General features: G+C 38.1%; 1 protein-coding gene across 2 annotated transcripts in view; it reads right to left on the bottom strand.

Annotated features, from left to right (window-relative positions):
* LOC127411884 (extended synaptotagmin-2-like) overlaps window positions 1-26,179 on the bottom strand; it is a 48,738-nt gene that overhangs the window by 16,340 nt on the left and 6,219 nt on the right. For both annotated transcript variants that reach the window (XM_051647739.1, XM_051647748.1), the window contains exons 2-11: window positions 21,185-21,226; window positions 18,060-18,194; window positions 14,945-15,021; window positions 14,759-14,831; window positions 11,715-11,804; window positions 6,886-6,941; window positions 751-871; window positions 444-620; window positions 229-311; window positions 89-137 (exon numbers count right to left, since the gene is read on the bottom strand). In XM_051647739.1, the coding sequence (XP_051503699.1) occupies window positions 89-137; window positions 229-311; window positions 444-620; window positions 751-871; window positions 6,886-6,941; window positions 11,715-11,804; window positions 14,759-14,831; window positions 14,945-15,021; window positions 18,060-18,194; window positions 21,185-21,226 (903 nt within the window). The remainder of the gene's footprint in view (window positions 1-88; window positions 138-228; window positions 312-443; window positions 621-750; window positions 872-6,885; window positions 6,942-11,714; window positions 11,805-14,758; window positions 14,832-14,944; window positions 15,022-18,059; window positions 18,195-21,184; window positions 21,227-26,179) is intronic.

The raw sequence follows: 26,179 nt of genomic DNA, 5'->3' as shown, positions 1-26,179 counted from the left end.
AGAGGATACTGAAATAAACCTGTTGGTGACATTTGCTAAGGATGTGAGCTGTAAATTAAATTTGTGAGAATGTGAGTGTGACTATTACCTCATCAACCTTCTGTTCCTTATGGAGCTCACTCAAGTCAATCATTAGACTGGGGAAAAAAAATGAATAAAACAAAAAAAATAAATAAAAAAAAAGTTATTATAATACAGTTATCACATACAAAGACTATAATATAGCACCTGCCCAAGAAGTCATCTTTATCTGGGTCTTCATCGAACAGCTCAATTTCCAGATGTTGTCCTGAATGTTCATATACTAGTGCCTGAAGATGAAACACACAAGTGCAAACACATACATGTAAAGATATTAGTTTTGTGCATGATTATACTGCATGACAACATATCACTTGGTTGTTATTTTGTTAGTGTCTGTGTGTGTGTGTAAATGCATTCACCTCATACACCTCATTCCATTTGGGGTGCAGACATTCTTTGATGGTCTTGCTTCTGAAGAGCTGGTTGCAGACCAGCAGCATGCCATATGGGTCTGACTTGCCTTTAATCAGCCCACCTAGATACGTATCCTTGACTTCTAGATTCTGAGCTTCAAGAAAATGAATCCTAAGAACTCCCTGATGAGAGAGGGAGAGCGAGAGAAAATTAAATGCAATAAAAGACAATAAGAGATATTACTAAATATTGATCTGAACAACAAATTTAAGATTTGCTGATGAATGGGCTCTTAGATGTGTGTGTGTTCACCTTTGGCATGGGGAAGCGTAGTTGTGCCAGTTCAATCTCACCTATCAGTGGTACAGTGATCCGGTTGGGCAGCACCATGTAACTACTGATAATATCCTGAATCATGTGATCTGAGAAGCCACTACCAATGAAAAAGATAATTATTTAATGACATAATATTCTGATAACAGATGCTGTTAAAATCTCAAAATGAAGGTAAATACATTGAAACCACAAAACAAATTGTAACAGTGAAATTATTGTAATTGAATAATTAATGTAATTAGAACAGGATTTCTAGAGAAACAAATAAACAGAGCTAATCCTGTACCTCCCGGATGTACAGCTGAGACAACAAGAAACATAAAACACTCTCTGACACTGTCTCCCTGACTTCTCCGACAATTTTACAAAAACAAATACTCAGGATCATCTGACACTGTTTAATCATGTGGTTTGTAACATTAGCTTAAATAAAAAGTTTCTAACATTCATGAGAGTCCTTGATCAGCATTTGGCATGAGAGTTTATGCACCTATAAGTAAATTGGCCTGTAGCAACTGGGCAAGTTCCTCAACCCACTCACTCATTTAATTTATCTATTATTTCTCTTGACCGTTCAGCTTCACTCACATGTACAAATATGTTGGAATTCTTAGCTGGTTGCTTATTTCTCATACGGTGTACAGAAATAGTATTAAATTAAATTGTGTACAATTATATTAGAGACTACATTTTACTGTATAATTTTGTTGCATATGTGTATGTGCACATGGCATCACAATTAGCTATAAAACATTATATTAAAAGCCCAACACAAGACTGTTTTATGCTCTTAGTCTTGTGTTGTACTAAGAGTCTATGGTCCCTCTTTTAAGAGCACTAGCGCTAAGTGCAGCGCTATGCCATAAGTCATACCTGCAAAGTCAATGGGCATGGCCTTGAAGGTTTGGTATTTTCGTGCAAGCATGCGCTAAGTCTAGTCGCAAGTGGGTTTGACTAAATTTTGCACGCAAAGCGCTAATGGGCAGGGTCAAGTGCAATTTAATTCGGATGTTCTTCTCTGGCACCATCTGCATCCTATTTTATAGGCCATTCCCTGTCAATCACCAGCGATATAAACAAAGAGAGCACATTCATAAGAAGTTGGTAGTGTAAATGTATTAACAGTAATTATCGGAATGCACTTTTTTATTTTATTTATTGAAACACAAAAAAATTAAACCAAAAATATTTTTACATTGAAATTACACTTCAAATGAAACAAAAATATAATCAAAATAACAAAGTGGTCAAAAAAAATAAATAATAATAATTCCAAATCCAAACATTTTACCCTTTCCAACTTCTTCCACCAGCCCCTTTTGCAGTGACTTAAAAATCACTCCATGACAACATTTGGAAAAATACCAATATAATTAAATCTTAAATACAATTGTAAATATAAACATAATAATAATAATTGAAAACTAAACCATGACCTAAATGATAGTTTAACACAAATATCATAAATATTTGTTTCATAAAATGGCTATCATAATTATCGATAATTTAGTGTTCCACTATACTTTTTTAGTTTGGACATGGACTTTATTACAATCTGCTGGCAGAATATCCAAACTGTAATTGTAGGAACTGAGTTTGGACTTTGCACCAAGATAAGACATGCTTTTGAAAAGTCTTGGTGCAATTACCCATTTCTCAAGAAAACAGCAAATTGAGCTTTGTACCACTTAATTTACATTCAATACACCCACAGATTGGGCAAACACTCCCAACCACGGCCACTTGCACTTTGCTAACATGAAAATTGGATAATACTTTGCGCATTGTGCTTACACAATCAAAAAAATATAGCCTAGCATTTTCAAAGCCTGAGACAGTCTTATACAGTGTTAGGCAGTGTGACTATAGTGAAAACAAAAGCTATAGTGAAATCTGAGCATTATAATAACAATACTATTAGAGCAAATTCAACTATGAGATTAAAATAACAGTATTTTCTTTAAGTGCACAATACTTCTACTAGTATTGCTAATTTGGTTCAGCATACATCCAAAATATTTGGTTGCTTTTTCGTATTTTAACATTACACCAAGGTAAAAAAGGTTGTCAAGAAATCTCCACTTAGGTTTAAACTTAAAAATGATCAATGACACATTTAAAAGACAAAATTCAGAGGCATTAACCTTTATGTGACTGTTGGGCTTGATCTACAACATGCTTCAACTATGAATAACATTGACAGCCAAACAGACCAACAGAGCTTTTAGGTAAACCCATCGGATCTGTTCCCCTAATCATATACTCAAAAATGAACCATGAGCCTCAAAAACAGATCACCAAATTCTGAAATAGATCACTAGTCATGGTAACATGAGTTGAAAACAATGTATCCATCACAGAATGCTTAGCCTAAAGCTTTCTGAATGTTTAAGGAAAAGAGTGCACCTATTGTATCAACATGAATAAAATATCAACCGTTTAATTTGTTGATGGAAAAATGACAGTGAAGGCTAAATCCTAGGTCAGATTAAGTAACTACCTTCAATTATGGCCAACTAATAAAAGCCTTCTCAAAGGTGTCCCTAAACTCCATGGCCATTAGACAGCCATGGCCAAAGCCTCATGAGAGATTCAAGAAAATCAATTAAAGAAGTTAAATTGCTTTTTTGCCTTCTATTGCCCATTTAGCTTGATTTAAATCTCCTCCTATCCTTGAACCTTAACTTGGTCTCACTTACCACATATTTTTCCAAAACCTGTTTTGTTGCCATTTGTTCTTTCTATCCATCCTTTACACCAGGTTATTCCCCATCCATCTGTTTATGTTTTCTCTACTTTTGTCCAAATAATTATGTCACTTGCCAGCAGTTATTGACATTTAATCTCTCAAATTGTAGAATGATGTGAAAAAATGCAGTTTCATTGCAAAATGCTAATTATTTACACAGTAATAAAAGAGCATAAACATTCACCCTGGTAACACACCACGATGAACATAAATTATAAACATCATAAAAATGAAAGGAACCAGGATACTCATTCTCATTATTGATTTGCTTGGCAAGCAGAGGCAGATCCCTAAACATCTTCATAATGCAAGCATAGCACTCTCTGAGGCTACAATCATTACTCACCTGTCCTGAACAGTGGGACTTTACAGCACAGAAATGCACTGCATTATTGTGGCCTGGACTGACAGATTTCAGATCAGTGTACTCTTTGCCCAGTCTTAGGTTAGTTGTATGATGCAAGGAACATGGCTGACACAGGAGCAGTACTTCCTTGCAGTAAAGAACCAACAAACTTTAACAGTCTAAGACAAAGCACTCTTAACTCAAATGTTGCAGTGCTAATGATCATCAGCTAATGGTGCCTTTGTTTGTGTGCTGGTTGCAATAGAGATGATCAAACTGTGCTTCTAAACAGCTTGAAATGGTGCAGTGATTGGGGTTTGCAGCTATGCTTCTCCTTACATAGAAAGTAAAATCAAGATACACAAACCAAACTACAAATACAAAAAAAGCTGAATGCATTTAAAAGCTAAACTTTGGAGCAGCTCTTCAATACACTAACTTATTATGAATACACATAAGCCCTGCCATTGATCAACCCTGCAGCAAAGCATTAAAACCTAGTATCTGATGAATGACAGCAATTAAAGAAGAATACGTTTAAAATACGACCATGCACACACCACCACATTGTGGCCCGTGTTAGGAAACAGCTAAAGCTGTGTATTCACTCACCCACCAGTGTGTCTGCATGATCAGCACAATCGGAGGTGCAACAATCATGAATCTCCTCCTACTTTTACCGCAGACAGTATCTTACAGCAACACATTAAGGTTTCACCCACTAATCTGGAATTACAGCACTCGTTTTGATCATGTCTCTTTGGTTAACATTTCTTCTAAATAACTGTAATAGAATTGTGAATGCACTGCAGGGCAATGCAGTTAACCTTTATCCAAGATCTGAATAATTAGTAAGGTAGCTTGAGCTTATTATGGGGTCTTGCACACTGGACTGAAGACTGTACCATTTAAATCCCTGTTTATGATGCATACTCTTACAGTTGTGCTCAAACGTTTGCATACCCTGGCAGAAATTGTGAAATTTTGGCATTGATTTTGAAAATATGACTGATCATGCAAAATGTTAGGATAATTTAAGGATAGTGATCATATGATGCCATTTATCATCACATAGTTGTTTGGCTACTTTTTAAATCATAATGATAACAGAAATCACCCAAATGGCCCTGATCAAAAGTTTACATACCCAGGCAATTAAAGGTTCATTTCCAACACCTGTGGCTTTTTAAATTGCAATTAGTGTCCATGTATAAATAGTCAATGAGTTTGTTAGCTCTCACGTGGATGCACTAGATACTGAGCCATGGGGAGCAAAAAGAACTGTCAAAAGACCTGCGTAACAAGGTAATGGAACTTTATAAAGATGGAAAAGGATATAAAAAGATATCCAAAGCCTTGAAAATGCCAGTCAGTACTGTTCAATCACTTATTAAGAAGTGGAAAATTCGGGGATCTCTTGATACCAAGCCAAGGTCAGGTAGACCAAGAAAGATTTCAGCCACAACTGCCAGAAGAATTGTTTGGGATACAAAGAAAAACCCACAGGTAACCTCAGGAGAAATACAGGCTGCTCTGGAAAAAGACGGCGTGGTTGTTTCAAGGAGCACAATATGACGATACTTGAACAAATGAGCTGCATGGTCGAGTTGCCAGAAAGAAGCCTTTACTGCGCCAATACCACAAAAAAGCCTGGTAACAATATGCCCGACAACACCTTGACACGCCTCACAGCTTCTGGCACACTGTAATTTGGAATGACGAGACCAAAATAGAGCTTTATGGTCACAACCATAAGCGCTATGTTTGGAGAGGGGTCAACAAGGCCTATAGTGAAAAGAATACCATCCCCACTGTGAAGCATGGTGGTGGCTCACTGATGTTTTGGGGGTGTGTGAGCTCTAAAGGCACGGGGAATCTTGTTAAAATTGATGGCAAGATGAATGCAGCATGTTATCAGAAAATACTGGCAGACAATTAGCATTCTTCTGCACGAAAGCTGCGCATGGGACACTCTTGGACTTTCCAGCAGGACAATGACCCTAAGCACAAGGCCAAGTTGACACTCCAGTAGTTACAGCAGAAAAAGGTGAAGGTTCTGGAGTGGCCATCACAGTATCGTGACCTTAATATCATCAAGCCACTCAGAGGAGATCTCAAACGTGCAGTTCATGCAAGACGACCAAAGACTTTGCATGAACTGGAGGCATTTTGCCAAGACGAATGGGCAGCTATACCACCTGCAAGAATTTGGGGCCTCATAGACAACTATTACAAAAGACTGCACGCTGTCATTGATGCTAAAGGGGGCAATACACAGTATTAAGAACTAAGGGTATGCAGACTTTTGAACAGGGGTCATTTCATTTTTTTCTTTGTTGCCATGTTTTGTTTTATGATTGTGCCATTCTGTTATAACCTACAGTTGAATATGAATCCCATAAGAAATAAAAGAAATGTGCTCACTCATGTTTTCTTTAAAAATGGTACATATATTACCAATTCTCCAAGGGTGTGCAAACTTTTGAGCACAACTGTATCTATTTATATAAATGTATTCACAAACACTCCAGCATGCCTGATGTAGTCATAATTTTGAGTCATGAGCAAGTTTGATATTGGATGTAGTTTGTAAATTCATGGATGAATGAGAATCTAATAGTCCAATTACTAAATTAATTTAAGTTTAACCAGCAAAAGTAAACATACATTACTGAACAAAGCCACTGTTTACTTTTTGTGAGACCTGAATGGACACTACAATTGGAGTATTGTCCTACAGTTATGGGGAAATTACAGTTAAATAAAAAAAAAAAAAAAAAAAGTGGTCCACTCAAGACCCTGGTTTATTAATCTATGGATGAGAACAAAGAGGGCCTTAAAAGCAAATCAAAAAAGTTACAGGACTAGCAGCATCACCAAGATGAAAATAACCATCAAAACAATCACAGGTTTTATAAGATGCTTTGTGGGACTGAAGTCAAGTTACAAAGTGTTCCTAGAAACAAAGATTGGTTGGCTAAGTAAATGACAAAATCCACTGTAGGAGTTAACTTACTTAAGCCCTGGAATGTCCAATATGTTTGTGAGGCCCGTCCAGTTTATGTCCAATAGCTGAATGAGAAAAAGAGTGAGGAATATATATGAGTTATAGAAAAACTGTACATGTGAAAATGCAGGTATACCGGTTTTAAAAAAAAAAAAAAAAAAAAAAAAAACACGTCTGAACATGCCTGACGCAAGTAATATTATACCACCCTTGCTTTCAATGGCAGTCAAGTCCCACTGTTTTGTGAGCACAAAAAAAGCAATGCTATGTACTGTGAGAGAGCGAGAGAAAGCATTAAAAACAGGGAGAGATGTAATCTAAAATATATTTTTATCTTGTTTCCCTACAGGAGTTTGTTTCAAGGTGCCACTGGCACTGCAGAAAATTATCTAAAGAAGAAAGGATGTCTCTGCAGTGCATCAGAAAGAGAAAAAAAAGCCAGATTGCAGGACACTGGATGCTACACTAAAACCTATTCAGTGTCCCTATGCCTGCCTCATTTAAGTCCAGCAAGAATTTCTAAGAGTGCTAGAGATGAAGCTAAAATCAGATTGAGATGACGTGCTGTGAAATTTGCCCTGCTTCTAATCTGGTACTGACTGACTGACTGTAGAAATTCGGTCAGTGATGTTGACTGTCTGCCACTGCCACATGTTGTAAAGAGCTGTTAAGATTTTTTTCATACAATGCTTTTTTTTTTTTTTAATCGCATTTTATGGCGGTTGGCAAATCTTTAATAGTCTCTATCATGCAATTCTTCAAATTCTGAAGAAAATATTTTTTCTCTCTCTCTTTTTCTTCCTATTATAACTGCCCATCAGTTGTACTTGAAGACGTCCTTACACCTTGGGAGCTTCTGTGTCCACTGAGAAATGAACCTATTGCCATGGGAACTGCTGGTGTGATTGAGAGGAGAATATCCTCCACTTCCTCACCTAGCCTAAAACATGGACAAATGTGTCTATTAAAAATAATCACATTTTGTTCCCAATCCACTAAAGTGCAATGAAAACTATTTTTATCATTTAAAAACCTCTGGTGACACTGACAATATGAGTGGGAATGTAGGGTTTCCTTTGGGAGATTAGAGCACTCAGAACTAAGTCACTTGGTAGCATTTTGCCATACATTACCAAAATCCATCATAGTGGCATGGGAAAAGAGTTACCACAAGACTGTGCTTTCCTTTTTTTTTTATAATGAGATGAAATCAAGCCACTTTGGCATGGAGTTTGGGAGAGAAAACATGGATGGTGGAGGGACATCTTTGAAAAAATACATCTGTCATTTTTCAAGCACAATACTAATAAACAATGGGAAGAACTCCATTTATTTACAGTATATTCACACCAACACACAGCCCTTTATGTATTGAAACACCGATGGGATTTTTGTAACTGAAATGAAGTCAATTGCGGTTTCTGTATGAAATTTTATGATTGAAGGTCAACACTGGTAAATAAACTGAGATTAAGTGTGCTGGAAAAAGATGTTATATTATTAATTGCAGGCTGGCATAAAGTGCAGTGTTTGCATTTTTCTTGTGTGTCTGGTTTATAGGGATGCACAACATATCGGCAGCCGATATTATTGGCTGATAACTGGGAAAATCAAAATATTATAAATCGCGGCGATAATGGAATTACCAGCAATATTTTTGCAGATAATTTGTAACAGTTTATTTGCTCGTGGCTGAGAATCTCTGGCTGCCTGTGGCTTCTTTCCTTCAGGCTAGGGATGGGCGATACCACTTATTTTCTTTTCGATCCGATATCAAGTACTTTTAGGCCAGTATCGCCGATATCGATACCGACACCTCTATTAAATTGTTACTAATTCTTTGGATAAAATAAGTAACTTAAATTATTCCTTACATCTTTTTATATATGTATAGGCCTAAAACAGACATTTATTAGGCTGATTTGTTTACCTTTTAAAAATTAGTAAGTATAAGCCACATATAAAACCTCAAAATTAACCATAGATATTAATATATTGTTACTATTACCAAAACCAAAGTTACCATATGGATACTACAGTAATGCTGTAGTAAAACCATTGTTAACTGTATCAAAACCTTGCTTTCTGCCAAAATAATAAAATAGAAAAAAACATGGTTACTACAGTCATGGTTAATATAATATTACTACAGTAAATCCATGGTAAGTTTTCATAAGGGTATCATTCATTAATGAGGATTACAGATCATTATCAATGTTTTAACAAATCTAAATTTAAATAAACCTGTAAAAATTGTCACACGAGCCCATTATAATATATGTCATGTCTAGGTTTGTCATTACTTAGTGTGAATAACTCCAGATGCTGTTTTTCTGTCATTACCTCAGGAAGCACTGCTCCCTCTTTGAACGAGTGCTATGACAAAGAGTGAGCGCTGTCTGACTGCTAGTGTATTTTAGCATTTCTGCGCGTCAAGAAAAAATAGTTCCTGTGCAAAATTCGCTAATATAATTATTTTTTTCAGCTTTGAAGCTTATGATATGCATTCATACTCATGTATTCTAAATAATAAGATCACTAGTTAAAAAAAACATCAGTATCGATATTTTTATTGATGATCGATATTCTTGATACCACATCAGTATCGGAAGTATCAATACTTTAGTATCGATCCGCCCATCCCTACTTCAGGCAGAGACTCGGGCAGCCCCAAGCGACAGCGTGTTTGTGTGAATGAAAGCCAAGCTCATGTTGCTCTGTGAGGATTATTTTAACATCTCTGCACCTTTCATTCGGGATCATCTGCTGTGAGTAATGACATGCCATTTCCCATTTTCCGTTTATGTTTCATGATGCAATAAATGAAAACGCGACAAAAACATGCATGTATGTTACTTGGGGGCGATCATTTTCACTTAGTACTTAATGATACATAAACAGAATGTGGGAAATTGCAGATCGTTATTTGCAGCACGGCACTGCGATTAAAAAAGCCTCAAAACAACCTAACATGGTTCATAGAAAATTTTCACAGAGTAATGCTGCCTTCATGTGCTATCGGAATTATCCTACTTCCCACTTCTGAAGTGGTAATTATGAGTACATCGTGTTCACATGCTTTGTTGTCAGAAAGAACAGAAAACACTTTAGTTCACCAAAGTGGCATTCAGCTGATCACAATGTATAGTCAGGACAATACTGATACTGAATACTGACTAAAAACAGCACCATCACTATTTGAAAAAAGTCATTTTTGATCAAATATAGACAGTCCCCATTTCCAGCAGCCATCACTCCAACGCCTTATCCTTGAGTAATCATGCTAAATTGATAATTTGGTACTAGAAAATCACTTGCCATTATATTAAACACTGCTGAAAGCTATTTGGATCATTAAATGAAGCTTAACATTGTCTTGTGTTTGTTTTTGAGTTGCCACAGTATGCAATAGACTGCCATGTATAAAGGTCAATATTAGGTCAAAAATGGCAAAAAAGAAACAGAAGCTCGTCAGTCAATCATTGTTTTGAGGAATGAAGGCTATACAACGCTTGAAATTGCCAAAAAACTGAAGATTTCATACAAAGGTGTACACTACAGTTTTCAAAGACAAAGGACAACTGGCTCTAACAAGGACAGAAAGAAATGCGGAAGGCCAGATGTACAACTAAACAAGAGGATAAGTACATCAGAGTCTCTAGTTTGAGAAATAGATGCCTCACATGTCCTCAGCTGACAGCTTCATTTAATTCTACCCGCTCAACACCAGTTTCATGTACAACAGTAAAGAGAAGATTCAGGGGTGCAGGCCTTATGGGAAGAATTGAAAAGAAAAAGCCACTTTTGAAACAGAAAAACAAAAAGGAAAGGTTAGAGTGGGCAAAGAAACACAGACATTGGACAACAGATAATTGGAAAAGAGCGTTATGGATCTTAACCCCATTGAGCATTTGTGGGATCAGCTAGACTGTAAGGTGCGTGAGAAGTGCCCGACAAGACAGCCACATCTATGACAACTGCTCCAGGAAGTGTGGGGTGAAATGTCACCTGAGTATCTGGACAAACTGACAGCTAGAATGCCAAGGATCTGCAAAGCTGTCATTGCTGCACGTGGAGGATTTTTTTTGAGAACTCTTTGAAGTAGTTTAAGAAGTTCTGAACATTTTTTTTCAAAAATTGTAATAGTAATTTTTCATGTTATTAATGTCCTGACTATACACTGTGATCAGTTGAATGCCACTTTGGTGAATAAAAGTACCAATTTCTTTCCATAAGAGCAAAATCTGTACATTATTCCAAACTTTTGGCCGCCAGTGTATTTTCACTACAAGTATAGTCTAAAGTAAAGTCAAACTTAACAGAAAAATAAATATTGATGGGAAACATTCACACACAAGGCAAAAGTGAGAATGTTTACTGAATGTTTGCATATTTATGCAAATAACTTGCTAATCACTTTGCACAATACTTGAGTTTTGTGACCCTTTTTCGTTGCTTTCACTATGATACTTTCCAGTTGTGTTTATTGGCGGTTGACACAACAGCTTTTGCTTAAATGGCGCCACCACATGTACTGATACTGTATGTATACGACAACGGCTCCGTGCACGTGTACTATGTAAGTGTAATATAAGCGCAATGTATTGTAAGTTGCTTTGGAAAGTTAAAGTCTGCTAAAGAGATAAGACAATGTCGTTTCATGTATTACTTAGCAAATCACTGTAAATAACAGTTGCTCAGAGAGAAGTTCAATTCTACACCATGGTACACTACAAAAATCATATTCTAACAGTTTTCTACATAGCTAGTATATAAAGACAGACAATGTTAATGAAGTAACAGCAATGTGTAACTCTGGTATGAGTTCATATACTCACTGGTTTCTTGAGGAAGAAGAGGGAAAGCGCCCCAACCAGCGGCATATTCCCCAGAAGTGGTTCAAGAATCACCCGCAGCACTCCATGTAGCTAGTTATGCATATACAGAGAGAGAAAGAAACAGCACATTAAATGTTGAAGCACAGGGGGCCTGGGTAGCTCAGTGGTAAAGACGCTGGCTACCACCCCTGGAGTTCGCTAGTTCACTAGTTCGAACAGCCAGGTCTCCTAAGCAACCAAATTGGCCCAGTTGCTAGGGAGGGTAGAGTCACATGGGGTAACCTCCTCGTGGTCGCTATAATGTGGTTCGTTCTCGGTGGGGCGCATGGTGAGTTAAGCGTGGTTGCCGTGGTGGATGGCGTGAAGCCTCCACACACGCTATGTCTCCGTGGCAACGCGCTCAACAAGCCACATGATAAGATGCGCGGGTTGACGGTCTCAGACGCGGAGGCAACTGGGATTCGTCCTCCACCACCCGGACTGAGGCGAATCACTACGCGACCACAAGGACTTAAAAAGCACATTGGGAATTGGGCATTCCAAATTGGGAGAAAAAGGGGAAAAAATCCAAAAAAATAAAATAAAATGTTGAAGCTCAAATGCATAAACAAGCAAGGATTCTCACAGGAGTTCTTGTAAATGTTTTTTTAGAAGTGAGCATTGTTAATGTGATCTTAAATAGCTCCCTAAAAGGTGTTAACAGAGGTAAAAGAGAATTGGCATTCACCAGATATACACTATATTGCCAAAAGTATTCGCTCACCCATCCAAATAATTGAATTCAGGTGTTCCAATCACTTCCATGGCCACAGGTGTATAAAATGAAGCACCTAGGCATGCAGACTGCTTCTACAAACATTTGTGAAAGAATGGGCCGCTCTCAGGAACTCAGTGAATTCCAGCGTGGTACTGTGATAGGATGCCACCTGTGCAACAAGTCCAGTCGTGAAATTTCCTCGCTACTAAATATTGCACAGTCAACTGTCAGTGGTATTATAACAAAGTGGAAGCGATTGGGAATGACAGCAACTCAGCCACGAAGTGGTAGGCCACGTAAAATGACAGAGCGGGGTCAGTGGATGCTGAGGCGCATAGTGCGCAGATGTCGCCAACTTTCTGCAGAGTCAATCGCTACAGACCTCCAAAGTTCTTGTGGCCTTCAGATTAGCTCAAGAACAGTGCGTAGAGAGCTTCATGGAATAGGTTTCCATGGCCGAGCAGCTGCATCCAAGCCATACATCACCAAGTGCAATGCAAAGCGTCGGATGCAGTGGTGTAAAGCACGCTGCCACTGGACTCTAGAGCTTCTCCATCTGGCAATCTGATGGACGAGTCTGGGTTTGGCAGTTTCCAGGAGAACGGTACTTGTCTGACTGCATTGTGCCAACTGTGAAGTTTGGTGGAGGGGGGATTATGGTGTGGGGTTGTTTTTCAGGAGCTGGGCTTGGCCCCTTAGTTCCAGTGAAAGGAACTCTGAATACTTCAGCATACCAAGAGATTTTGGACAATTCCATGCTCCCAACTTTGTGGGAACAGTTTGGGGATGGCCCCTTCCTGTTCCAACATGACTGCACACCAGTGCACAAAGCAAGGTCCATAAAGACATGGATGAGCGAGTTTGGTGTGGAAGAACTTGACTGGCCTGCACAGAGTCCTGACCTCAACCCGATAGAGCACCTTTGGGATGAATTAGAGCGAAGACTGCGAGCCAGGCCTTCTCGTCCAACATCAGTGTCTGACCTCACAAATGCGCTTCTGGAAGAATGGTCAAAAATTCCCATAAACACACTCCTAAACCTTGTGGAAAGCCTTCCCAGAAGAGTTGAAGCTGTTATAGCTGCAAAGGGTGGGCCGACGTCATATTAAACCCTATGGATTAAGAATGGGATGTCACTTAAGTTCATATGCGTCTAAAGGCAGATGAGCGAATACTTTTGGCAATATAGTGTATGTGAAAGCTCTGCCGCCTTAATTAAACTCTATCAGCGTAGAGAACCTCTGTCTGAGGAAGATCAGAACTGTGTCAAATAAACCACTATGTCCCTCAGGCTGATGATAAATGTTTCAGTATCTCGAGAATGATGCATTTATTTATTTTACTGTTGACAGCATTCCACATGCTCTGTGAAATTCTTAAGAGCCTTTACCTTCACCAGTTCTGAGCAACAGAACTATGAGCTTTTGTTTTGAACACTGCGATCATTCATTACCAAAGAACTCCCAATCAGAACATTCAAGTCAATGGCCTTCCTCAAGCGATCCTTTATGGCTCCTAATAATGGACAAATCATAAGGTGGAGACGAGTTGTATAACATTCTCAGCTAGTGTTTATATTCAGGCCTTAGTATCTTTCTGCAAAGTCTCATTCTAAAATACAGGGACTGTGGCTTGAGTGTGATGAATTTCTAATGCTACATTATGCATTGATATGTGAAAGAACTGTGACACTAATCAGCCTTTTATAGCTCTGCACTGTAAAAGTTTGAATACACTATTTCAACCAACTGTCAGTCAACTATCTATGGTATATTTAGTAAACAATTACATCATACATGGTGTCACAGAGATTATTCTGCAACACATTTAATGTGACAGAATTAAACTCTAAACTCTATAACTCATGCACAAAATGGTCAATATGTAAACATGTGCATACAAGTGTGTGTGTGTGTGTGTGAGTGATCCTGCACTACAAACAGTACAAGGACATTTCAGTATTTGGTTACACATCCCCACTATAAATACACACACACCCTTTCTGTAAAAATAGGTTCTGTTCAGGCGACAAGAATTCTTTCCATGAAACACGTGGTTGCATCACAATATAGGAAAGAGCTTCTCTGTATCCAACTCATTAACTCTGTAGCCTTGGCTAACATAATACATTGTGTCATGGAGACAAATTTAACAGATGATGCCATCCATAAGACAGCTGCTGTATACAGTATGTATCTATTGTGAATTTATTATTCCACATAACACAATTCTACTGCATATTTGTGGTACAAGAATCACTGTATTATGAGAAGATATAACAATATACCTGTATACTTTTGATCCCTGCTCTACAGTAGTACCTTTTGACATCCACATCAATTTCAGTATTTCCAACATAGCTGTAAAAGAAAAGACAATCATCAAACCATTTAGCACAAGCAAGAAGCTCACCTCATATAAAATAACAAAATGTATCAAAATATATCAGAAAGGCTTATCAAAGTGATGTCACCTGATCTGGAGGTCCATGATGATCTGCCGTTTGTCCACATTCTCAGTGTAAACTTTGACCCCATTGATCCTGAGAGGCTGCAACAGAGATGAGCACAGATGCCCTGTCAGGCAGGCTGACATTTCTTTAACCAGCATGCATTCTCCCACAGAACCCTGACAACATAAACTATTTCCATGTGACAGTTGGTCAGCTGTCTTTTCCAAATGCGAAGGGTTTACATTTCTTAAGTCAACCTTCCCACTCCAAGTGCAGTATATAACCTTTATGTAGCAAGTACTTAAACATTGCTAATCTTCATTTAAGATGGTCTTACACCACAAATATCTGCACAGTCTTTGAATGAAACATGCACTCACTGAGCACTTTATTAGTAACACTATGGTCCTAATAAAGTGCCTGATGTGGTCTTCTGCTGTTGTAGCCCATTTGCCTCAAGGTTTGACGTGTTGTGCATTCTGAGATGCTATTCTGCTCACTACAATTGTACAGAGTGGTTATCTGAGTTACTGTAGCCTTTCTGTCAACTCCAACCAGTCTGGCCATTCTCTGTTGATCTCTCTAATCAACAAGGCATATTATCAGCAAAAAGTATACTGTATTATAATTATACTGGATTTAATTAACCCCCTCCAAAAAGAAAGAACACAGTTGACACATATTTAGGCAGCAGATACATAAATATTTCATTTATGTTTACACATATTATTTGTTTAATTAAAAACAAATTTGGACACATACATTTAGCATCTTCTCATATTACAGGATATAACGGCATTAAATCCCATTGTACTACATGAAAGTCCAAATTGCATATGTCCCCTAAATAATCTTCACAATAAAATGTTTAATATGGCCTTTGAATTAATGCCTAGTCTCTATTTACAGTACATAGTTTGATTCATGTAGCACAGTGACGTTTCCTCCAAGGAGGCAAGGGAGGCAGTGCCTCCTCAAAAAATTTGAATGAGAACAACAATCGACTGTAGATAAATATAACAAATTACATTTTACGAAATGTGAGCTCATATAATGTATATTGCAGTCCTATTTCTAAAATGACACTGTCCAATAGTGACAGCAGATCAAGTTTCAGAGGGAGGCCTCTCTTGCCTCCCTTCAGCTTATTGCGATCTCACTGAGCTCCTAAAGCATGGTGTAACTGTGAGTGGCGTAACTACACAATAAAGGCGAAAAGTCACATGTGAGGAGGCAATGTCTCCACTTTGATTTGATTGGTCATTACCCTGTCATTCATTCGTCAATGTGATTATACCCAGCACGCATATCATGCTTGCAGCGGATCCACAGATCGCTGTGAATGGAGCGAACTGGTGGAAGCAGATGGACTAATTACAGAGTAAATAACTAACTGACACAGACAACAGCACTTCTGGTCATATCAGAATCAAAAAGAACTTGAAATGACTTGAAATAGCTTGTGAGTAAGCCGGTTTTAGTGAGCACATCTGTTAATTTAAGGCGTACCTCCGTGTTATCATGACTTGATGCTTGCCGAGAAGTAAATGATCCGAAAATAAGATGACTATTAAAAATAATAGCCGGACAACAAATAATAGTAATAGATACATAAAATATGTATTTAAATAGTATGCATAAATATATACTTTTTATTTGACTTGGTTTAATAGTCTGTTAATATGAGCATTCAAAACATTATAGTTCTGTATGCTTGTTAATAGCATATGTTAAAAGGTATTCCATATCCTTTCCCATACTGGAATCTGATATACGCCCATGAAAATGTAAACTATTGTTCATATATTTGGCCATACATATTCAAATTCCACTTTGATTTGGGAAAATATGTTACATATATGAAAACATTCTACAAAAAAAATCAATTTTAGTAGTATTTTTAAATGTGTGTTGTTGCATACAATGCAAATTTTATTTTGTGATTTTTATACAATGTGAAAAAGTATGTGACTTTTTATATTAGTACAATACATGAAAATACATACTATATGTTTTACATATATCATATTTCTGTATGGGTTTCATCTGAAAGCTATGTAAATGTCAAATGGACCTGAAATATGAAAAATGAACCCAGAGACAGCACTCTGCCTCGTCATTTCAAAAGTCCACCACACGCCAGGTAGCCTGACTAGCTTCATCATTTACAACAAAATGGTCCGAATATAAATTGTTTGGGGCAGTTAACCTAAACATATATTAAGCATGCTCTGCTCAAATGTATTGAATTACATAAGTCATAAAAAATATAACTTAAAAACTGGTTTTACAAATGTATTTGTAAGGCATGGGTAATAAAAATGATATAACTGTATTATTTTGTATCAAAACTGTAGTACTATATCAATATAACTGTAGTTTATTTTTTTAATTTTTCTGTAGGCAAAGAGAATAATACAAAAGTGGATGAAGTGATGAACTGCACTGAATGTGATACAATGAAAAAACTTTTGTAAGAAAATACAAATGCATGCCCTTGAAATTTTTCCAGCACTGCCATTCAGCACTTTCACTGTGCCTATAAATGTAAAAAAAATCCTGTATATTATTAAGAAAAAATATGGCTTAATAATTTCTATAGCTAAAAGCCTTTGATTGAGACTGAAGTCAATACAATTAAAATTAATTGTTTTCAATAACACACATGACCAGAAGCTATTAAATTCAATTAATTAAATTTTTTAGAATAGTAGATACAGGACAGGAAACAAGGAGAAAAGGGGGCAACAGAACCAGTAAATGACACGAGCCAGACTCAAACTTGTATCGCCTGCATGAGCACCTTGACTCAACATGTTGGAGCATGCACACTAAATCTAAGTCACTTGTTCCTGAAATTTCACTACCCTCATACATACTATTTCCTTTTAAGATCAAACACAGGAGCAGGAAATGGAAATGAAAATGAAATTGTATGTGAATACGTTTGTGTGTACAGTATAAGGTGCAAATTTCAACTTGTACGATTGGGCAAGCTCACTTGATTGATTTTAGATTAAAGTTATGAACCGAGACTTTCTAATACCGTGGTATCCATGAGAGTTGAATGTACATAGTACCTACTGACATTTGAATGTGTGTGTGTGTGTGTGCACGCGCACATGTGTGGGCATACCTTATCTCCGAGATCAATCTTGTTGAAGCTGAACGTGCTGAGATGGGCATTGGCTTCTTTTATGGCTGGCTCAATTGTTTCTTTAAAAAGCTTCTCCACAAACTGACACACATAAGGCCACATCTGTTTCACTGTCTGAAGGATAGAAAGGGTAACTGCTCATTACTAAGCAAACATGGTGATAAATTTAAGGCATTTTGATTTTTCACTGGACTTGAGTTTGACACAGTAAATCGTTAGATTACTAAGCCAATCCATTAAAATATTGCTGTTGCAAAAGTATAAGATACATTAAGCATAGTTATCTTTTTTAAATGTCAATTTAAAAACATCAATGATTTTGCAATGTTTCATGTAAATAGTTTTGCATGAGTTTGAATGTTGCAGAAGTATGAGACCATTCAGGTACATGAATTAAGCTACTGGGCGAGCTGCCAATGAAATATTCAAATCAGTCATGTTGTATGAAGCCTGGCTGTGCATAGTGCAAAATGAGCATAGAACACTGCAGAATGCTGGATTACATCACCAGTGTACAACCACTGTTATCTCCCAGAGTGTGTGTACAGTATGTGTGTGCTTGACGGAGAGAGAGAGAGAGAGAGAGAGAGAGAGAGAGAGAGAGAGAGAGAGAGAGAGAGAGAGAGAGAGAGAGAGAGAAGCCCCTTTCACACACAGATCCTGGGATTAATCCCGAGAAAAGTCGTTCTGGCAACTGTTCTGGGACTACAAAATTTGTTCATTCACACTGCAAGAGCTTTCCCGTAATCTGTGCTCGCATTCACACACATCCTGGAACAATCCCATTAAGACAAAAGTGACATAACGGTGTGACATCTAATGTACATCTAATGTACAGCGTCTTAAGTTTATTGATAACCACGTTCGAGAAACCACTCTTTTATTCTTTTGTAAACAAATAAATTGCGTACGGTACAACTCAACTCACGGTTAATTTCATCTGTAACACTTTACAATAAGGTACCATTTGTTATCATTAGTTAACAAAATTAGTTAACAGGAACTAACAATGAACAATACTTAAGCATTTATTAATCTTAGTTAATGTTAATTTCAACATTTACTAATACATTTTTAAAATCAAAAGTTGTATTTATTAACATTAGTTAATGAAACATGAACAACTGTAATTTTATTAACTAACTAAATTGCGTAACAAATATATTGCATTATATATGCATTCACTAATGTTAACGAATGGAACCTTATTGTAAAGTGGAACCATTTCATGGTCTGTACGGATGGCGAGTAGCTCCCTGGTCCCTGTATGAGATTTGCGTGATAGCCAATTTTATTGATTTTATTCCGACAGTTAGGTCTACTTTTATAAATAGCTCATAAGATCATTTTTGTTTTTGTTATATTGGCTGCTGTCTACTAACTGAAATGCCTCCAAAGAACAATATAGATTGAAAGTGAAAGTAACCGTCCAAAAAAATGCAGGTTAGCAAGGTGCATTGCAATATTATTATTAAATAATAGAAAAATTATATAAAAAAAAAAAAAAAAAATTCAGTGATACTACTCTGCAGCAGTTACGTTGTACATTCGATCAGTAATCGCATTTGTAATTTAGTTTGATTCTAATCGGGTTTACCTTCCTAAATAGAAAGAAAACTAACTAGCTTACACCGACAAGGTAAAACTATGCCTTTTTTTTCCTTCAGACATTAGCATTTATTACAATAAAAAATTATTAGGCTATTCATTTGCAGTTTATAACAAAACATATTAGTAATATACACATTGTATGCTAACTGAAGCGCTACGATTAGACACTGAGAAGCATTGAGGCAAATGTCATCTTTTCGATCATGATTTCAACAAGCTTTAAAATTGAAAACAAAAAGCTATATTTGGGAGAAAAACAGAAATGTATTATTTGGAACCTAAGGTTTTGGAAAATAGCAATAAATACATTTTCAGTATCATTATGTTCTTGCCCTTTTAGGGTTAAGAAAATAAATGTATGAACAAACAGTTGGCCTTTCGTAAGGTTGCAAGTGCTGTGGCGAGTTAGTCTACCTAAAAAACTAGACTGAGTTATTACAAAACTGGTAAATGTTTACTGTATCTGGTTGTGTTTCTTATGTTAGCGGGTCTATAATTAAGTAGCCTATACCTACCATATTTTCACTTAAATTCATCTTCGCAAATTCTGTAGAATGTTGTTCACGGAGATTATACTTCAGGTTCCCTGCATGACACCGCACTTTTTTCGTCACAATTTACAAACTGGGTAACCATCATTTGGTTAAATACCTAAAGTTTATTTTAAACATTTTTAAATACCCAAGTACTGCACATCACGGACTTCAGACGCAACATATATGAGGGGGAAATAAAGTTCAAGCTCCAACATTTGGTGTGCTTCACTCTGAATTAAAAATTAATTGATAAATCACATCAGGTTTGTGAAGCTGTAAATGTAGCCAATTATTTCTTGATTTAACTGATTTACAATGGAAATGTTAATTTCTTTACTTATATATTCATTTAAAAAAAAAATAGAAAGAATCATGACTCACACACTGCTGTGAATAAAACAGCTTATGACAGCTGTATGTTGTTTTTTTTTTTAAACCGCGGTACACAGTGAAACTGATGAATCTCTATTCACACCCTTCAAGCATTCGGCTCAGCTTTTGTTCCCACAGACACGTCCCGGGATTGATCTCGGCAATGTTACTAGGGTCTGTGAGTGGTGGTGGCGTAGTGGACTAAAGCACATAACTGGTAATGAGAAGGCTGCCGGTTCGATCCCCACAGCCACCACCATTGTGTCCTTGAGCAAGGCACTTTACTCCAGGTTGCTCCAGGGGGATTGTCCCTGTAATAAGTGCACTGTAAGTCGCTTTGGATAAAAGCGTCTGCCAAATGCATAAATGTAAATGTAATGTCTGATCCCAGGATTACATTTTCAGGCATTCCGGCACCGGCTTGCGTTCACACAGAAGGCTCCCTGACATTGATCCCGCCGATATCCCAGGATCAGAGCCCAGTGTGAATGAGGAGAGAGAGAGATGAATACAGTAAGAGTGGTATGATGATGATTACTTAAGAGATGAGGAAGGATGGACAATTATTTATCATCATTTTCTCACCTTATTTAGCCACTCAGCTCTCTCCACATCTGGATAATGAACCTGGTAGGAAAATAAATTATTAAGATTAAACATATGTTACAACACAATGAAAGAGAGGATGAAAAAGACAACTTCTATAAAGATACTGCAGTGTTTTTAAAGAAACCCCTCTGTCAATCACAAACACACACCCAATGTCTGACAAAATAAAAGGACTTCCTGTCTAAACGTGTGAAATGCTTCCTGAACAAAAAAGGGCCACCCATATCTATTTTTCCCCTCTGAATTCTTTCACTGCAGGGGCTTTAGCATGTCTGTATGTACAGCAATAGGGTGCAGTGAGCATAGTTGTAGTTAAATCCCTGCAAATGTAAAGTGCTGCAATGCATTAGCATCACAGCAGAGTGGGAGCGGTGCAAATGACACACTCAGGACAATAATAAACTGACACACTCGACAATAAGGATGGCCAGCTGGTGTGAGAGAGTTTCGGGCCAGTAGACGGAACTATCACTTGTCCTACAGTTCATTGTCATCATTGTGTTTTTATGTCTTGCATCTTAAACATTGTAAGAAAATTTAATGAAAATAGTTGTTGCGAATTCTGCTGATTTAAACTTACCACCAAGGTTGTATTATAAAGCTGGCTAACATAGATTATCTATGATTCATTTCACATGCCCACTGGGCATTTTGAATATTTCATTATGCCCTTTGGCCTTACTAACACTCCAGCTGTCTTCCAGACACTTGTCAATGACGTGCTCCATGAAACGATCAATAGATTTATTTTTGTGTACCTGAATAACATTTTGAAATTCCCCCATCTCTCCAGGTGCACATCGAGCACATCAGGGATATGTTGCAGAGGCTGCTGGGAACAAGCTGTTCGTGAAGGCGGGGAAGTGTGTGTTCCATGCACAGTTGGTTTCGTTCTTAGGGTACATCTTGTCGCTCAGGGGCGTGCGTATGGATCCTTTCTAGGTGAAAGCCGTCACCGGTTGGCCAACCCCGGACTCTAGCAAGGCTCTAAAGAGGTCTGCAAATTTCTACCTGCGTTTTATACGCAATTGCAGTCAGGTAGTTGCCCCTCTCATGGGTTTGATCTCCACCAAAGCTAGGTTTTTTTTTGGTCGGAACAGGCACAATTGGCATTTAATTCTCCTAAATCGCGGTTTTCATCCACCCCCATTTTAACTATTCTGGATCCAGCCCGACAATTTTTGGTGGAGGTTAATGTGTCAGACACGAGTGTGGGTGCGATTCTCTCACAGCGCTCACCCAGGGATGGCAAGATCCACCCCTGTGCATTCTTTTCACACAGTCTCACACCGGCAGAATGGAACTACGACGTCGGTGACTGTTAACTGTTGGTGGTCAAGCTCGCCTTGGAGGAGTGGCATCACTGGCTGGAGGGGACAGAGATTCTGTTTTTGGTTTGGACTGGCCAATTTAGAATATATTACATCAGCTAAGAGATTACATTCTCAGCAGGCTCGCTGGGTTGGTAGGTTTAACTTTACCCTTTCCTACCAACCGGGGTCCAAAAACGTCAAACCTGATGTGCCCTCTTGACTCTTTGAAACTTCTGAGGATTCAGGCTCCCCGGACACAGTCATCCCCTCACATCGAGTGGTGGCGGATCTGTCCTGGAGAGTCGAGTCAGAAGTGTGGGGAGCACTTCGGGGAGTGACGGCCTCGAAGGGAGTACAGTCAGTCTGTTTTTTGTGCCGCGGGCAATCCACCCCTCCGTCCTTCAGTGGGGTCATTCCTCCAAGATGGCCTGTCATCCAGGTATGAGGCACACTGAGGCCGTTGTTCAGCAGCGGTTCTGGTGGCCTACAGTGGTGTGGGACATACAACGTTTTGTGTTGGCTTGCTCAGTTTGTGCTCGTGGTAAGCACTCTAACTGTCCCCTGGAGGGACTTTTAAAACCTTTGTCCGTGCCTTCGAGACCCTGGTCACACATCACGCTCGACTTCGTCATGGGACTTCCTCCGTTCTGTGGCAACACGGTCGTGTTGATGGTGGTGGACAGGTTCTCGAGGGCTGCCCATTTTATTCCACTCCCAAAGCTCCCTTCAGCACGTGAGATGGCGACCGCTGTCGTTGATCACGTCTTCCGGATTCATGGTATTCCTGTGGATGTGGTTTTGTCAGCAGCTGGGTGCATCGGTTAATCTGTCGTCTGGGTTCCATCCCCAGACCAACGGCCAGATGGAGCAAGCCAACCAGAGCCTAGAGGGGATGCTCTGCTGTGTGGCCGCTAAGAATCCCTCATCTTTGAGCGAGCAGCTCATGTGGGAGGAGTATGCTTTCAACTCCCAATTGGCATTGTCTACGGGTCTCTCCCCATTTCAATGCTGCCTCTGTTCCAGCTGCCGTTGTTTCCGGATCAGGAACTCGACATAGCTATGCCCTTGGCCCACGCGTTCATTTCTTGCTGCCGTTGCACGTGGAGGCTGGCTAGTCGGGTGCTTCTCAAGGCTGGGAGTACATTATAGCTCAGGCGGATTGTCACCGGTATACTGTCGCTCAAAAGGTCTGGTTATCTGCTAAAGACATTCCTCTTAATGTATCCTCCCGTAAGCTTGCTCCCAAATTCACTGGGCCATTCCCCATTTCTAAGGTGCTCAGTCCGGTGTCCGTCTGTTTGAAGCTTCCCCACGCCTTGAGATGCATCCATCCCATCTTTCATATCTCCAAGATCAAGCCTGTCTTCCAGTCTTCACTTCACACCACCAACGTGCCCCCCCCCCCCTTGTTTGTGTGTGTGCTCTCCTCTAAGGTTCTCAGACCCCGGGAGGCTGCCGGCTCCAGTACATCCTTCGTCTCTTCTCACGCTCGAGCCAAGCGTGTCTAAAGGCTCTGACGCTTCACCCTGGTTGGACCCCACTCATTCCCGTGAGGCCGCCAGCGGTTCCAGTTTCTGCATCTGTGTTTTGTCGTGCCATTCCATTAGTTTCAAATAAAAGACTGTTTACTCGCTTCTGCTGCTTTTGGATCAGACCTATCACCTCCATAAAAGCAAACACTGAATTTCACAGATAGCATTTTCCTATGCAGAAAAGGCCACCCATCTTAAAAACTTCACACAGTAAAACATTCTCTAAGCCTTCTATAAACCTACTATACACAAATTCTACACACAAGCAAAACAAATGTATAGGGCTACTACATTTGAATCGCATCACCATAGTAACACAGCTGCAAAACCATTCTCTCAAAGTCATTAAGCAAAAGTTCAAAAGGTAATTCTCAGGTAACCCACATCAAGTTGGCAGATTTTACACCTGCGCACTCAACCTGAGATTACTTTTTTGTTACCATTGTCCTATAATACTAACCTCTTTTAATTATTATAAGTAACATCTTTATTGTAATCTGTAGGATCAAAGTAGTGGCCTATGTGTTTGTGTGTTTAAGAGAGAGAGAGACATTCTTCTGGAGTACACTTACTCTGAATTTAATTTCAGCCCAAACAGCGCTGGTGTAGATGTTTGTTTTGGAGCAAAGTATCGCATATGACAGCACAGCACTTTTTTCTGGAGTAACTCGCTCCCTGACATATTCATATCAGTTCAGCATAACCATCAATCTTTTTTTTCTGCAGAGAGGGCAAGTATCACTGAACACAGCCAAAGCTACTGTGCCCTGCACTTGCCTTGGGGATTCACTCAAACATGAATATTAAAAACAATTATTTAGTAATAATGATATGTGGGAAAGACACTGAACATTTCCATGGCAACAGTGTTTCTATGGTCACTAAAGATCTCAGAGGATTACTTCACACTGAATAGGTCATGGACAGAATTTCCCTTTGAAAGAATATTTCCAATTAAAGATGCTTGTCTGATTGTTGTCACAGTATAGTCCAGATGTTTTGTAAGACTTCAAATTACTTACAGTAAAGTAATTTGATGAAACTGTGGTAATCTGTAAGATCAATGTTCTATCTTTCCATTTAATAACCCAGAGTTATGTTATGATGTGACACTAACTTTTTGTCCAGATCTATTCAGTTATTAAAAAATGTATTTGATATAATAGGCCTACATGCCACAAACGAGAGGAGACCCTCATTACTGTGTTTGAAGTTTTATTTATTTTTTAATCACGATTATGAATATGAAAAGGCACATGTTGTTCAGGTCATATGGCGTAACCCTAAGAAAACTTTTTGATATTCATGACTCAAAAAGTCAGGATAATTGTACAAAAAAAAAAAATTTAAATAAATAATAATACAAAAATGTACCTTAAATTGTTTTTGAAAACTTTAAAATTAATGATTAAATAGAGTACACTAATGTGTATTTAAGGTGCATGGAAAGTATTTTAATACCTTTCACCTGATGGCTACACCACTTTTTTAAGCAATTAAGTCTATTTCTTTGTAGGGCTGGGCGATATGTCTTAAATTATCTCTCAATATTTTTCAGCCTATTGACGATATTTGATATATATATATATATCTCAATAATTATGTATTTGCTCTAAAATGGCTCAGGTGTTTTTTTTTTTTTTTTTTAAATCAATGATACATAGTAGCTTAATAAAACACATTATTTACCTTCAAATGTTTTTACTAATACATTTTTGTGAATGAACAAGGTGTGCAAAGCTACTTCACTGACTTATTTGAAACCCCAGTTGAACATTGCATAATACTAAATTATTACTGTGGGACACGTCAGGTTGATTATTTTAATATAATGCTGAATTATCATTATTATTCTGATTATTAGATTTGTGTTATACAAAAGTATTATATTTCTGTCCTGTTTACTTCATCTTCACCAGGGGGCTTTTATTTTGACACCGAAAGTGCTGTCGTATTTACTTCAACTTCACAGGAAAAGCAATGTGTATTTGACAGTTTACAATGTTCTGCATTTCCTGAAACGCTGTAATCTCCTTTTTTTCTGTTATTCTGTGACACGTATGTAGATTTGTATAATAATTTGTAACTGTTACTAATGTTTGGAATTGTGCGAATGCTTGAACCTG

Source organism: Myxocyprinus asiaticus, chromosome 2, assembly GCF_019703515.2.
Source record: "Myxocyprinus asiaticus isolate MX2 ecotype Aquarium Trade chromosome 2, UBuf_Myxa_2, whole genome shotgun sequence".
Lineage (NCBI taxonomy): Eukaryota > Metazoa > Chordata > Actinopteri > Cypriniformes > Catostomidae > Myxocyprinus > Myxocyprinus asiaticus.
Note: the sequence above shows the minus strand (reverse complement) of the source record. Positions and strands in the feature narration are given on the sequence as shown.